At 35.6% G+C, this 14,224-nt stretch overlaps 1 protein-coding gene across 8 annotated transcripts in view; it reads left to right on the top strand.

Annotated features, from left to right (window-relative positions):
- The window catches only part of Tcf12 (transcription factor 12), a 275,333-nt gene that overhangs the window by 216,083 nt on the left and 45,026 nt on the right, over window positions 1-14,224 (top strand). For 5 of the 8 annotated variants that reach the window (XM_042687436.1, XM_042687437.1, XM_042687439.1 and 2 more), the window contains 3 exons: window positions 11,134-11,239; window positions 13,002-13,141; window positions 13,416-13,560. In XM_042687436.1, coding sequence (XP_042543370.1) covers window positions 11,134-11,239; window positions 13,002-13,141; window positions 13,416-13,560 — 391 coding nt within the window. Of the gene's footprint in view, window positions 1-43; window positions 218-10,439; window positions 10,448-11,133; window positions 11,240-13,001; window positions 13,142-13,415; window positions 13,561-14,224 lie in introns of those variants that run through there. The other 3 variants (XM_042687442.1, XM_042687443.1, XM_042687444.1) reach the window with 2 other exon arrangements.

Genomic DNA, 14,224 nt, shown 5'->3' on the forward strand with positions numbered 1-14,224 from the left:
TTCAGTCCTATTTTGCATAAGTTCCTTTTGAGTAGATCCATGTGTGGATGCGTAGTACTGAAGACTTACTCTGTTTGCCTGAGTGGATGTATGTCTTGGAGAGAAGCTGTGTGTATTAGCTGCAAAGAGTAACATTTTAAAAATCAACATGTATTGTGCTTATCCTGTCCCTGGAATGGGCAGTAGTTCTTTGATGTATTACTACAATGGGAAAACGGTAAGCCTTTTCTTTGTTCACATAGCTTCTTACTGACTTGTTTAATGGGAAAACTGGGTAGTTTAAGTGCTATTTAGTTAAATCTGTGGGGCTTTTATTATTATTATTAAGATAGATTAGACTATCTATTACTTGTGCGAGTAAAGTGTCTTCAACAGTATTGTTGGTGGCTTTTACTTTCTTTTAATGATGACATGGAAAATAAATTTGCATTTGTGAGTTATTTTTAGCCATATATCTTTATTTGCAGTGAGCTTGAAAGTATGTTTATTTTGGTATCTTCATATACTATGTGTAATTTATGTATAAGTACACACATATATACATGAGTACTATTTGTTGCTTTGTAGATGCAATGGGAAGATGAAAGTCATCTTGGATATTCATAAAAACAACAAGTATGAAGCTCTGGGAATGATTAGGGAACCAGTCAGCTAGTGAGGGCCGTATTTCCTGTTTGGAGTTTCAGGTCCAGAGCCTGGCTTTTCTGGGATACCATCTGTTTCTAATCATACTAGAATTTTGACCCTGTACAGATTCATAAAATAAATCATTGTTTTTAAAAGAATGCATTTATATATTTTCCAACGAATATATTCCTGGCCAATTTATAACACATGGTTAGGTGTTTTAAAATAATATTGCTAAGCAAGACTTTTCTTTAAACTTAATGACAGTGTATTTAATTCCCAAAAGTCAGAGTATTATTTGTGTTCTAAAAAGAAAGTAAACTTTTCTTAGAGATTCAATAGATGCTATTTTTATAAAGTATTTGATAAACATTTAGAATGCTGTACGGCTGAATACAACCTTTTTTTGTGTAAGAACGTCAGTAATCTCATCCTCCATCTTTCAAAAACAAAAAATTGCCCCTCCAGACATCTTAAAAACCACATATTACATGATTTTAGTGATAGAGGCACAATGTTTTATGTTTGAAGTAGAAGAAATTATAATTACATTTTCTTAAAGTAGATACAAAATGCTCTTTACCACTTGAAAATGCTTTAAAGTAGCATTTGGCTATCAGTAGGGTACTAAGAACTAATAAAGATACCCTCTTGTTGTTGACTACTTTAGTTGATATAAGGCCTCTTCATATAAGGTTTGTGGTTTGGTTGCATGTCAGCTTTTGGGACACCTTTCCTAATCGAAGATTTTTCAAGCCAAAATATCTTTAAACTGACTGAAGTCTGTTCAGGCTGCAGAGAGTGTGAGAAGTAGATTTAGATAGATAAGTAAAAATACTTGATTTCAAATAACTTCCTTGCCATCTGCCTTTCAAAAAGTACTGGCCTTTGGGGCTGATTTTAAGTAAAACTGTCCGCTCTTTTAAGATAGTATGTAGATATGTATGTGCACACATGCACATAAGTTCAGTAAAATTAATTATATGAAGCCCCTGAAGCAGTGAGAATCTTAACTCAAATTGAGTTTATGTTTTTTTCCTTTAAGAGCACAGATCCTTCTTTTACAACATTTCTCTTTGTTCTGACTGAGGGGGTAGGGACAGCTTTGATAGTATTAAGTATTTCCAGGCTTATGGTAGATGGCATAGTTGCTATGGTAGAGAAGTAGCTTGAAAATTGATAGCCTGTGCCTGATATAGGTCAAAGGTGACTTATATATTCTTGAAAAATGAATACAGAAATGAGACATGGTCTTAATCCTCTGAAGCATAAGACTCAAGAATTAATACGAATTTTATTTCTATTCATCTCTTCTATTAAACATTGTTATTTTATAATAATTACTAGAAAATGTACTAAAATTATTAGAAATACTATTCTTAGTTCAATTTTCTTTGATAAGAAAATTATGTGATGTATATAAATTATGTGGTAATTCTCTCAGCATTATGTAAATGTATCATAGTATTTATTGGGAAATGTCTACCCTATCAAAGCTTTGTAACAGTGTTTCTAGACTTATATTAATATTAATAAGCCTTTATTAATATTAATAGACTCAACTGAAATATATTTCCTCACTTGGATTGTGGACTATTTGTTCATTCTCATGGTGAAGAGGTTAAATTTAAGCTCTTTAATCCTACTTCATTGATTTAAGATGATAGAACAGAGTAATATTTTTTAATGCTAAGAAGTTTGTATCAATTTCATTTTTAATATCCCATTATGGTTGCTGTGATAGTGAGAAATTCTTAGCCTGTTATAAATCGCCTGTTATAAAATCTAGTGTTTAAGTTTACAAATTAGTTTCATACATTTAAGGGTATTCTTTTTGTAATATTTTAATAAAACTGAACAAATTCTAGGAAAAGTTAGATTAAGCAGTCTGGAAGAGCCTTTTCATATTGTGTTACCTCAGATTATGTGGTCAGTTTTGTTCTGTTTTTGTTGTTGTTGTTGTTGTGTTGTTGTTGTTGTTTTTTTAAAGGAAGAGTTAATGTTTGGTGTCATATGTGACTTTTGTATGATTGTACTGTGCATCACATGGATAAAGTATTAGTGTGTGCTTGTGATAAACAGGAAAATTAGGACTACTTTGAAAATTACATACCTTTTTAAGATTTAAGAAATAGCAAAGAATAGTGAGTTTCTAGGATTCCTTTTTAAGAACTTGATCTGCATGCAGCATCCTCATTGATATAAATAAATTATGCCCTTTATGCAAAACCATAGAATACCGTAGAAGTCAAGAATGGAAAGTTGTGGGAAGGAAAGGACTTCCATCATTTCTTTATCTTGAAAGCTGTAATTTTGTCCTGCCTCTGAGCTAAGCAGCCTCCATTTTTCTATGCCTTGAACGAAGTTGTTGCAGATTTTTCCAGGTAAAAGAATTACAGCAAGCCAGACATGATTATCTTTTTTTTTTCTTTTATTGTATCAGAGGATTATTTTATTTTATGAGACAGGAAACAGAACTCCAAGTTTTTAGCACAAGCTGAAAACACACTTTAAATGTGAACCTTCTTGAATGGAATGTAGGAAAGAAGATACCAAAAGCTAACCTGTCTATGAGGGCTGCCCCAGGCCAGGAAACGAGAAAACTTCATGTTCATCTGAGTCAAAATCAGACACCCACTGTCACTAGCTAGCAATAGCCTAGGTTTATTAGTAAGGAAAATAAGGTTCAGGGAAAGTTAAGTAATTTGTTCAAACTCTATCCAGTTAGTAAGGTCAGTATTTGAATCCAGGTTCATTGCCCAAGATCAAGTATGAATAAAAAAAAATTACATTTCATAACAAAAGGTTAAAATCTTAACGTTTGTGATCCCATTTGTATGAAAATATTACGCATTGGAAAGAAAATGTCACTGAGCAAAACACTATATACCATTTTTACAAATATAGCTTGCATATATGATCATAACAATTTTATGAACACTTAATTGGCGTGGCTAGTCATGTAAAATTTCTGTACTTCTTTGGGATGGGGGAAGAGTATTGCTTGGGATCCAACTCAGGGCCTCACAAATATTACCACTAGACTGAATGCCCAGCCAGTCAAGTTTTTACTAGTTTTCACCTTAGATGAAGAACTTTAAATTATCATTGGCATGTTTTAAAAACTTAGAAAATTGGACTAGCAAGTCTCAAGTCTCCTTTTCTAATAGGAATTCACTGTACTGAAAATTGGCTTAGCCAGAGTTTTGGCATCTGTCTGCCCACGTAATTTGTTTTTGCTCAAGAATCAGAGTAGCAAGTAACTCAAATTACATTTTAAATTGTCCTAAGACTTACTTTTTTCAAATAAACATTTTTGATTATTAAAAGCACAAAACCATTTCATGAGTTATATAGAACTGCAATTTTGTTCTGTTGGAGGATTTAGTGCTAATTAACATGAGAAAAAATACAATTAAATTCAAATCTCTAGACTTGTCTGTAGGCCCTGGATAGTTAAATATAACAATTTTATGGTCAGGAAAACATGGTCATGAAAAATTTCCTGAACATAAAATGCTAAAGCCATTGAATGACAAGGACTTTCACATAAATCTGTTTTGGGTCCTGTCCCTGCCTCCCAAATTTAGTGCAAGTACCTTAAGATGATAGCAATGAACCCAAGAAAAATTGTCATTGACATTGTTATTGTTGATTCAAGTGTGTATGAATAGTGAGCTGAAACTATAAGCCTTACCCGGAAAGCATGTTGTCCTGGGCTGCTTAATGTTTTGGGGGAGAAAAATCAATGTTCCTTTCCACTGAATCATGAGCATTCTGAAGAAAGGAAATCAGATTCTAGGATGGAATGGTGGATTTATTCACTGTTATCCTAGAAAACAAGTATTAACTGTCCTTTAGAAGTTCAAGTTTTGGGGGGCTGGGAAGTTGGTTCAGTGGTAGAGTGCTTGTCTCGCATGAGGCCCTGGGTTCGATTCCTCAGCACCATATAAGCAGAAAAAAGCCGAAAGTGGCGCTGTGGCTCAAGTGGTAGGGGGCTATCCTTGAGCTGAAGAGCTGAGGGACAGCGCCCAGGCCCAGAGTTCAGCCCCACGACTGACAAAAAAAAAAAAAAGAATTTCATGTTTTTCCAGAAAAAGTGTGATTATTAAGGAAATTATAACATTGACAGTATAAAACCAGAGAAATACACTTGAAAAGAAACTTTAAAATTTTAACTTAGAGATTGTTTTCTTCTCGATTAAAAGACAGGTAATCAGCCAAGCATTGGTGGCTCATGACTGTAATCCTAGCTACTCAGGAGGCTGAGATTTAAGGATCAAGGTTCAAAGCTAGCCCAGGCTGGAAAGTCTGAGACTTTTTTTTTTTTGTCAGTCGTGGGGCCTGAACTCTGGGTCTGGGCGCTGTCCCTCAGCTCTTCAGCTCAAGGCTAGCTAGCACTCTACCACTTGAGCCACAGCTCCACTTCCAGCTTTTTCTGCTTATGTGGTCCTGAGGAATGGAACCCAGAGCCTCATGCATGCAAGGCAAGCACTCTTCCACTGAGCTGCCTTCCCAGCCCTCTGTGAGACTCTTACTTCCAGAAAACACTCAGAAAACTGGAAGTGGCGCTGTGGTTCAAGTGGTAGAGCGCTCTCCTTGAGCTGAAGAGCTGAGGGATAGTGCCTAGGCCCACCGTTCAAGCCCCACCACCAACCAAAAACAACAACAACAACAGGTCATTACCTGTATTGTTAACAAGCCAAAGCAGTCACTAACTTTTAAGATACTTTGTAAGAAACTGGAATTGGTGGGGTTTTTTGGTTGTTGGTGGTTTTGTTTTTTGTCTTTCAAGTCCTGGGGCTTGAACTATGGCCCTGGTCTCTGAACCTAAGTTTTTTTTTTCACTGAATGCTAGCACTCGACCACTTGAGCAACAACTCCACTTCTGGCCTTTTGTGGTTAATTGGAGATGAGAGTCTCTGGGACTTTCCTGCCCCAGCAAGCTTCAAAGATCTCAGCCTCCTGAGTAGCCAGGATTATAGGCTTGAACCATTGGAACCCACTTAGAATTCTTCTTGCTAGGGAGACTTAATTTTGCCCCTGGGGAAAACATGTTCATCTTTTTAAGACTATTGAAAATATTAACCTTTTCTTTGGGGTTCTGTTTCAACTTTGTTTACAGAAGCCACAAGAAAGTAGGAAGACAAAGGTAACTTTAAAAAAAAAAATCATAGGATGTACATACGACCAGTATACATGCCCCAGATAGATCCAAGGTGGTCAGGAAAGTATGTATGAAATTATTTTTAGGAAATGTCTTTAATTTTCTCTAATACAGCAAAAAAATATTTTTTATCTCTATTTAACAATTCCAGAAAACTAGAAGTGCTTCTGTGGCTCAAGTGGTAGAGTGCTTGTCTTGAGCTGAAGAGCCCAGGGACAGAGCCCAGACTCAGAGTTCAAGCCCCATGACCAACAAGGGAAAAAAAATCTTTTTTTGTATAAGATTCCCTAGTTTTTTCTAGTTCCTGAATGTGATTCTTAGATGTTCATTTTTTTTTCTAAAATTATATACGTGGGCTTAGTTGTATTAATTAGTTGTATTAATACAGAGGTTTACTTGGGTTGGGAACTGGATTGATCTAGACTTCTTTCTATCAGGCATTCAGCACTCACCTAAATCTCATAAAATTTTTATTGTTCAATACAAAATATTATTATATAAGATATTAGATAAATTGGATATTCCTGAATATAATACCATATCTTCATGCAAGTGGTTTTGTTTATTTTGGTAAGTAGATGTAAATTGTACTGAAGACAATTTCTGTTCGAAGCATAGACCTCATGCATTGGAGGTCTATGTTAGCTTGTATTAAAGTGTTGAATGATACTGAGCATATTGGCACTTAAATGTAACTATTTAACTGTATTGACAAAGGAAACATAAAATCTCAGAAATTCTATTTTGGTGGATGTCAGTAAAAATGGATATGTTCTCCTCTTCTTTTCCCTCCCCTTCTCTCTTCCTTTTTCAAACTTCAAACCCAGGACCACAAGCCTGCCAGGCAAGTGCTGTCCCATTGAGCTATAACCCCTAGTCCTGAATATTCTTTATTCAAATGTAGGTAACAGAGTTCACAAAATGTTTATGAATTTAGTCTGGTTTGACTTTGAAGCTTAGAAGAATTTAGAATATTTCTTTGAAATGATGTACTCTTAAACTACTGGGTATGGGAGAGTGATCTAAATCTACCTCATTCAATAAAGTAACTACTAGCCATATATGGTTATGTAAATCAATAAAATTAAAATTTTAGTTCCTCGGTTGTACTGTCCACATTTCAGGTATTTACTGGTCCCATTTGCAGAGCATTTCCATCACCATAGAAACCTCTCTTGGAGGTTCTCTTGGTACATTCCTCATGTTCCGTGGAAGGGTCCTTCATTAGCTACATAGCTATTCACACATACTTAAAAAAAAATTCCCACCGTCTCATAATCTGGGTCATTTAAAAACAACCATCACACAGGCCATGGATCTATTCTTCTGTTTTAGTTAAAGCTTCTACTTCTCAATGATTAGCAGGAAGTTATTATACTTTCCTGCCTCACAGGAGTGTTTCCAGTATTAATTTCAGGATGGATGCATTACCATCGGGAGCGTGGTGCCTCACTCCAGCTTCTAGAGTTCTAAGATCATTGACTGACTGGCTTCAATTTGTGGCCATCCTATATCTAAACAAATCATCCGAGCAGGAAAAAAGAATCTGTCTTTGTTCATATGACTCCAATTGGTTGTATGAACTAAAGCATACTGAGTATAATTGTGTTTTTGCTAGAGTAATTGTAAATATTCCTGAAGTATTCTACCCCTCTAAAAAAATGTATTTGGGGGCATATGGGATGAAAACATTCTAGATATTGGAATGGGTTTTCTTTTCAAGCAGTAATGAAAAGGAGGTACATGTTTGCTTTTCAGTCATGTTCTTCTAGAATAGGAGTGTCTGGCTTTCTAGAACTATTTTTAAAGGGAAAAACATTTTTGTGAAAATGGACAGTCTCATTATAGCTTCTGTAAGCCTGGAACAGAAACTAGAATTCTAAAACAAATTTCTACCCACCAAACTTCAATACAACACCTTAAAGTACTTAATTGTACTTTTTCCTGTTCTTTATAAAATATTTGACTCCTGGTATAGTTTCATTATCTTAAAGCATACATATTTCTTTCTCTTAATTTTAAGATAGTTTCTTGTGATACAGAAATCATCCTTAAGATTTAAACATGTGATTAGGTCATTAACAAGAAAAAAAATTGGCATCTATGTGCAGGTGATCAGATGACATAAGCAGTCTGGTTTTAATTTGTGGCCAGTACTGATTGTAAGTAGGAGAGACTTGTTCTTTTTGTGGAATTGGCTGACTAGTTCCCTACATCTGGAGTTAATAAACTCTTTGAGACCACATCAGTTGTGCTTTGCCGCAAGAACCCTTTGATCTGAAAAATCGAGACTGGCACAACTGCTGCTTCGTAACATTGCATCTGTGTTTTTGCAAGCCATGGTTAAGATACTGAAAGTAAAGTGAGATGGGCCTGTTTGAGAAACATGTATTTCAGACATTTTATTAGGATAAAAATTTGAACTTAATTTTAGTAGATACATGAATACAGTATCTTATGGATTTTGTTTATGATTTTTGTAAGATCTGTCCTTTGAAAGTCTATTGTTTTCAAAGCCATTTACAAAGACTATTATTAAAAATAAATTTCATAGCTGGGTGCCAGTGGTTCACACCTGTAATCCTAGCTACCCAAGAGGCTGAGATCTGAGGATCCCAGTTTAAAGCCAGCTCAGCAGGAAAGTCTGTGAAACTCTTTATCTCCAGTTAACTACTCAGAAAAAAAACCCGAAGTGGTGCTGTGGCTCAAGTGGTAGAGGAAAGGAAGCTCAGAGACAGTGCCCAGGCCCAAAATTCAAGTCCCAGGACCAGCAAAAATAAATAAACTTCATCACTAATAATGAGGCCTGTTTCTGCATACAGCTTCAAATGTTTTAAGAGTAGGAAAATGTCTTCCTCTGATGTGTTTGGGTTTCTTGGTTTCCTTGCTTTCTGTGACAGCCATCAACTAATAATTGTCCAATCAACATATGCTCTATTTAGCAGCAGTTTGTAAAAGTGCAAGTTTGTCATGTATTTGTGACATGGTACATGAAAATTGAGTGGGATTGCAGATAAAAAAAGATGAATTAGCGAATCATATAGAACTTTAAAATGGCAAATTATGTGTGTCTCCTTTGCATGAGATGACACATCAAAACTGGAGCCTTTCTGTTATTGTCAAGTATGAGATTTACATGTTGTTTCAGTCTGTAACCTGAGTGGAGTTAGAGACTTTCATCTTTCACACTTTGAGATGAAGGCTGATGTGTAATTGTAAAGATGCATTGGTGATTTAAAAACAAAAAAAAGCACATGTTCAGATGTCTCTAAATTGGATTCTCACTTGTGTTTTGTAGCCAAATCTGTGGATTTATTTTACTTTTTGTTTGTGGCTTGAGGAAATCTATATACAAAGGGAGAGAAGGACATTTTGTTACAACTGAGATTAGAAACTGAAACTTGATAAAGGAAATAGTCCAGACTTCCTTTCTCGAGAGCTTTACCTCCCCGCAAGTATTATGCATACCAAATGCATTTGTGTGCACCCAATTAGTTAATATTAACAATCTTTTTGAACTAGCTTGAAGTGTGTTTAATGTGTATAATGAACAAACTATCTGCATATTCCCTTATCTACATTCCTTCTGAATAATTCTTAGGATTATATCTATCTGTGTCAAACTCATGCATGTTTTTATCTCTAAGATGGGAAAAGATAGTGAACAAACCCGGAAGTCAATCCACTAAACTGTCATACCTGTGCCTGTATTATCACAACTAGCCACAGAGTGAAGCAGGACATTTTAACTTTTTATTGAGATTCAGGTGTGTCCCTGTCCGTGTCTGTGTGTGATGTGTATGGGTGTAGAAGCTCATGTCAAACAACAATCATGATTAAGTAGTGTTTGAGGGCTGGTCAGGCTGTATTTAGCAACAAGACTGCTCCTAATAAGAATGATTCAAAGATAGTATTGTCTTACTCTGCCTCTTTACTTTGTGAAAGGCATTGTACTAAGTAAGCATTTTATAATATGTATCATGTGATCTTCACTTTGAGCCTCCAGATGAAGGTCCAGTTAGCACCATTTCACAGATGAGGAAATTCACAGTTTGAGGAAAGGGTAATTTTCAGAGATCTTGATAATTTAGTTCCTCAAAGAAACATTATGTGCTTGATAATTTATGAATATATAACTGATGGTTTCTGTACATTTTAATCTTCGAATATTGTCAAAACTTTTTGTATGTGTGGGTGATAGTAAGGATCCAACCGAGGGTCTCATGAATGTTAGACAAGTGCTTTACCACAGAGTTACTTCCCCAGTCCCTAGACTTTTTTCTCTATTAATGTTAACAAATGTATGCTTGGATTAAAGATACCAAATTATGTATTAAAAATCCTTCTTCCCAATTCTAAGTCTAGAGATACAACCATTATACTGATGGCTTGCATATGAGTCCAGAAAAGTTATAATGATTTTTACACATGCTCCCATAATTTTAATGTTACTTTTTTCTGGTTAAGTGAATACTTAGAATTTTTATTTTGCTGTGAAATTTAATGGCTGTGCTTCTTAACAAACTTAAGCAAAATAATTTCACATACTATTCTCAATAGCTTCTCTTTCCTTTCTGTCTTGCAGCTTCTGCTTACTTCTGCAGGCCATACATCACTTGAGCTACTATTTTGTTTATTTGTTTGCCTTCTTGTGTTTAGTAGTTACAAGAATGATGTGATCACATTTTGATCATTAAGGTCACTGGCTGCCCATTTAATTTTCCAGAGGAATGCTGATGTTGACCATTTTCTAATTCAAAATGTTCATAGCTTGCTTTATGTGAAGCAGAAGTTTACTGAAAGAAATTAAAATACTGCTCTAACAAATGAGATTTTTCTTAAAGCCATGCCAGATTTAAAAGCGTACTTGAAATTAAAAAAATGAAAATCTCTCAGCAGAATTTCATTTGATTTGTTAACCCTAGTAATTTAAAGAAGTTTCTGAACAATTGTGGTATGCCTTTCACAGCTACCTTTTTATCAATAATAATGAAGAACAGCAACATTTAACTTAATTTATTTAATGAACTTTATGAACCCAGATTTTATATCACATATTCAAAGGCATTTGTTTGCCTTATCAAATTTTGAAACATAAGCTGATAATTGGTGTTTTGTTATCCAAGTCAACATTTAAGACTTTATTCGGTCACCTCGTATAATGGTCACACAAAGATGTAATACATAGAATATTTGGCGTGTGGATTTAGGCAGTAGTCTTTGTGTTGGTTATAAGCCTTTATAGAGATTAGATAGGCCTTCTTAGACCCTTTATGTAATGAAGAACTCTTAAGTAATAGTCATTTACATTTTAATTAAACTTTCCATTTAATTTTAAGGTATATGCACCATCCCCAAATTCTGATGATTTCAACCGTGAATCTCCTAGTTATCCATCTCCTAAGCCACCAACCAGTATGTTTGCTAGCACTTTTTTTATGCAAGGTAGGTATTATCAAACAATTGTCACATATATACACAGTCACCTTTGTATTAGCGAATACTTTAAAGTGTGAAGAAAGAGAATATCCAAGAATTCAGATATTACTTATCTAAGTGTTTTCTTGGCTGAAATAAATTAATATTTACCATTATATCTTTGTAGTATCTGTTGCTAACTACAATTTACTCAGTTAGCCAACATACTATTAGAATACTCATCTAGTATTGATTGGATTTATAAAAGACTTAAGTTGACAAAAATGCGCAAAGCTTCTTTGGATTGTTTTAGAATTCAAAAATATGAAAGCTGTTAACAACTGATTCCCTGTTTAAATTAGATTCATATCTTACCTAGAGTTACTAAGAGATATGAATGAACATCATAGAACAAAGCAGTGCTTATTAAGGGAGAGTGTTGCATTTCCTTTAATTCATGTCTAGCAAGTCATTTTTATTTGGTTTCCTGTGGTTCAGGATTATGGGAAGCATGTATATCAGAGCAATAAAACATTACTTAAATGGTTCCCTAAGTGAGGTCATTGCTGACACAGTTCACTTGAAGGCTCACCATAATATGGCCATTATCAATTACTTAGGTTAACTGTTAGAAAAACTTTATTCCACAGTTTCAAAATGTCTAATATAAATTTCCTGTTACTGATTAATAATTTCAAAAATGTATTTAGGGTATAACATTTAATAAAAAAATTAAAAATCCAAATTTAGATTTTTTTAAAAAATATTTTTAAATTTTTTTTTTAATTCTTATTTTTTCGGGGCCACTCCTGTGGCTTCAATTCTGGGCTTGGGTGCTGTCCCTGAGCTTCCTTCTGCTCAAGACTAGTGCTCTACCACTTGATCCACAATGCCACTTCTGGCTGTTTTGAGTAGTTTATTAAAGATAAGTTTCTCATGGCCTTTCTCATGGGCTCTAAACTGCAATCCTCAGATCTCAGCCTCCTGAGTAGCTAGGATTACAGGCGTGGGGCCTGAACTCTGGGCCTGGGTGCTGTCCCTCAGCTCTTCAGCTCAAGGCTAGCACTCTACCACTCATCTAGAATTTTTATTATCTTCCTTAATATGGAAATTTTTATCTTCTAAGATTTTTGTAATGACTTTCCTATTGCAGTTTGGATTTTTCTTTTTTGTCAGAGAGGGGAGGGCACTTGGACACATTGTCCTGCTCACTCAGCTTTCTTGCTCATAACTAGTATTCCACCCCCTTGAGCGACACCGCCAGTCCTGCTTTTATGCCGGTTATTTTGAAAGTGAATTCTCAAAAGACTTTTGCCAGACTGGCTTCAAACTGAGAGCTTCCAGGTCTTAGCCTCCTAAAGCCATCATTTTTTTGTTTTTGTTTTTTTTTTTCATCTTTTTTTTTTGGTTGGTCGTGGGGCCTGAACTCTGGGCCTGGGCGCTGTCCCTTAGCCCTTCAGCTCAAGGCTAGCGCTCTACCACTTGAGCCACAGTGCTACTTCCAGCTTTTTCTGCTTATATGGTGCTAAGGAATCAAACCCATGGCCTCATGCATGCAAGGCAAGCACTCTACCACTGAGCTACCTTCCCAGCCGCCCCCCCCCCCTTTTTTTTTTATCTTTTTAAATAGTGATTTTACAATTTGGAGGGGGGAAAACTGGATAGAATATTAGATTGGAAAAGGGAGAGAAAATAGATAGAAGGTATCCTTTGGATTTTTATAAGCATGATCAGAATGGAAAAAAAAAACATATAGCTAAGGAAAGTTTTGTGTTTCTCTTTGTTGTAGATGGGACCCATAATTCTTCTGACCTTTGGAGTTCATCAAATGGGATGAGCCAACCTGGTTTTGGTGGAATTTTGGGGACCTCCACTTCGCACATGTCCCAGTCCAGTAGCTATGGCAGCCTTCATTCGCATGACCGCTTGGTAGGCTATCAGGCTATCACATATTTATTACTTGGGTGTGGCAATACTTTTTCCTTGGGTTTCAAGATAAAATTTGATTTTTGCCAACTTTTGTGAAGTTTTAAAAATAGCCCAAACCTGCATTTACATGTCATCAAGAGTAAATGACACTAATAGTACTTTCTACCTGCTAACTGGTAATGTTCTCTTTCCCTGTTGTAGGGGTTGTCTGCTATATATACATAGTACTTGGAAAATACATTTTAATAGATCATCTCTTTCCTCCTTTTTCTAGAGTTACCCTCCACACTCAGTCTCACCAACAGACATAAACACAAGTCTTCCACCTATGTCCAGCTTCCATCGAGGTAGTACCAGCAGCTCACCGTATGTCGCCGCCTCACATACTCCTCCCATTAATGGATCAGATAGCATTCTAGGTGAGCCTTTGGAGTTGACAAAACTTCCTAAACTTTCATTTGGTTTTTGGGATTTGATCGGGTTTTATTTTGTTTTTGTGAGCTCATATCTTTCTGTATACTATTTAGTTTAAAAGTAAAAGGAAGAAACTTTGTTTTCTTTAGTACAGAAACCAGTGAGGAACTTGTTTTGACTTATTAAAAAATGACGCACATATAAGATAATATTTATCAAAATGAACTCTTAAGAGATAGAGGATTTTTTCTTTCTTTTTTTTTTCCTTTTCTTTTTGTCTTGCTTGTTCATTTATTTGTCTTTGGGAAGGGAAGGAGGGGCACAGAAATGGAGGGACAAAGAGTGAACAAATGCAGCAGGTACTATGTTGAAAATGAACTATTCAATTGTGGGCAGGGACAGGAGGGGAAAACTGGGAGAGAGCAAAAGGAATAGTTGATATTGTCCAAAAAATACACAGATACACACACACACACACACACACACACACACACACTCATAGAAGTGGCACTGGGGCTCAAAGTGGTAGAGCACTAGCACTGTGGTTCTAAGTGGTAGAGTGCTAGCCTTGAACAAAAGTGCTCAGGAACAGCACCCAAATAACACAGCTGGGTGCCATTGTTTCTATACTCCTAGCTACTCTGGAGGCTGAGTCCCTGGGATCAGGGT

Source organism: Dipodomys spectabilis, unplaced genomic scaffold (genome assembly GCF_019054845.1).
Source record: "Dipodomys spectabilis isolate Male_0828 unplaced genomic scaffold, ASM1905484v1 ptg000108l, whole genome shotgun sequence".
Lineage (NCBI taxonomy): Eukaryota > Metazoa > Chordata > Mammalia > Rodentia > Heteromyidae > Dipodomys > Dipodomys spectabilis.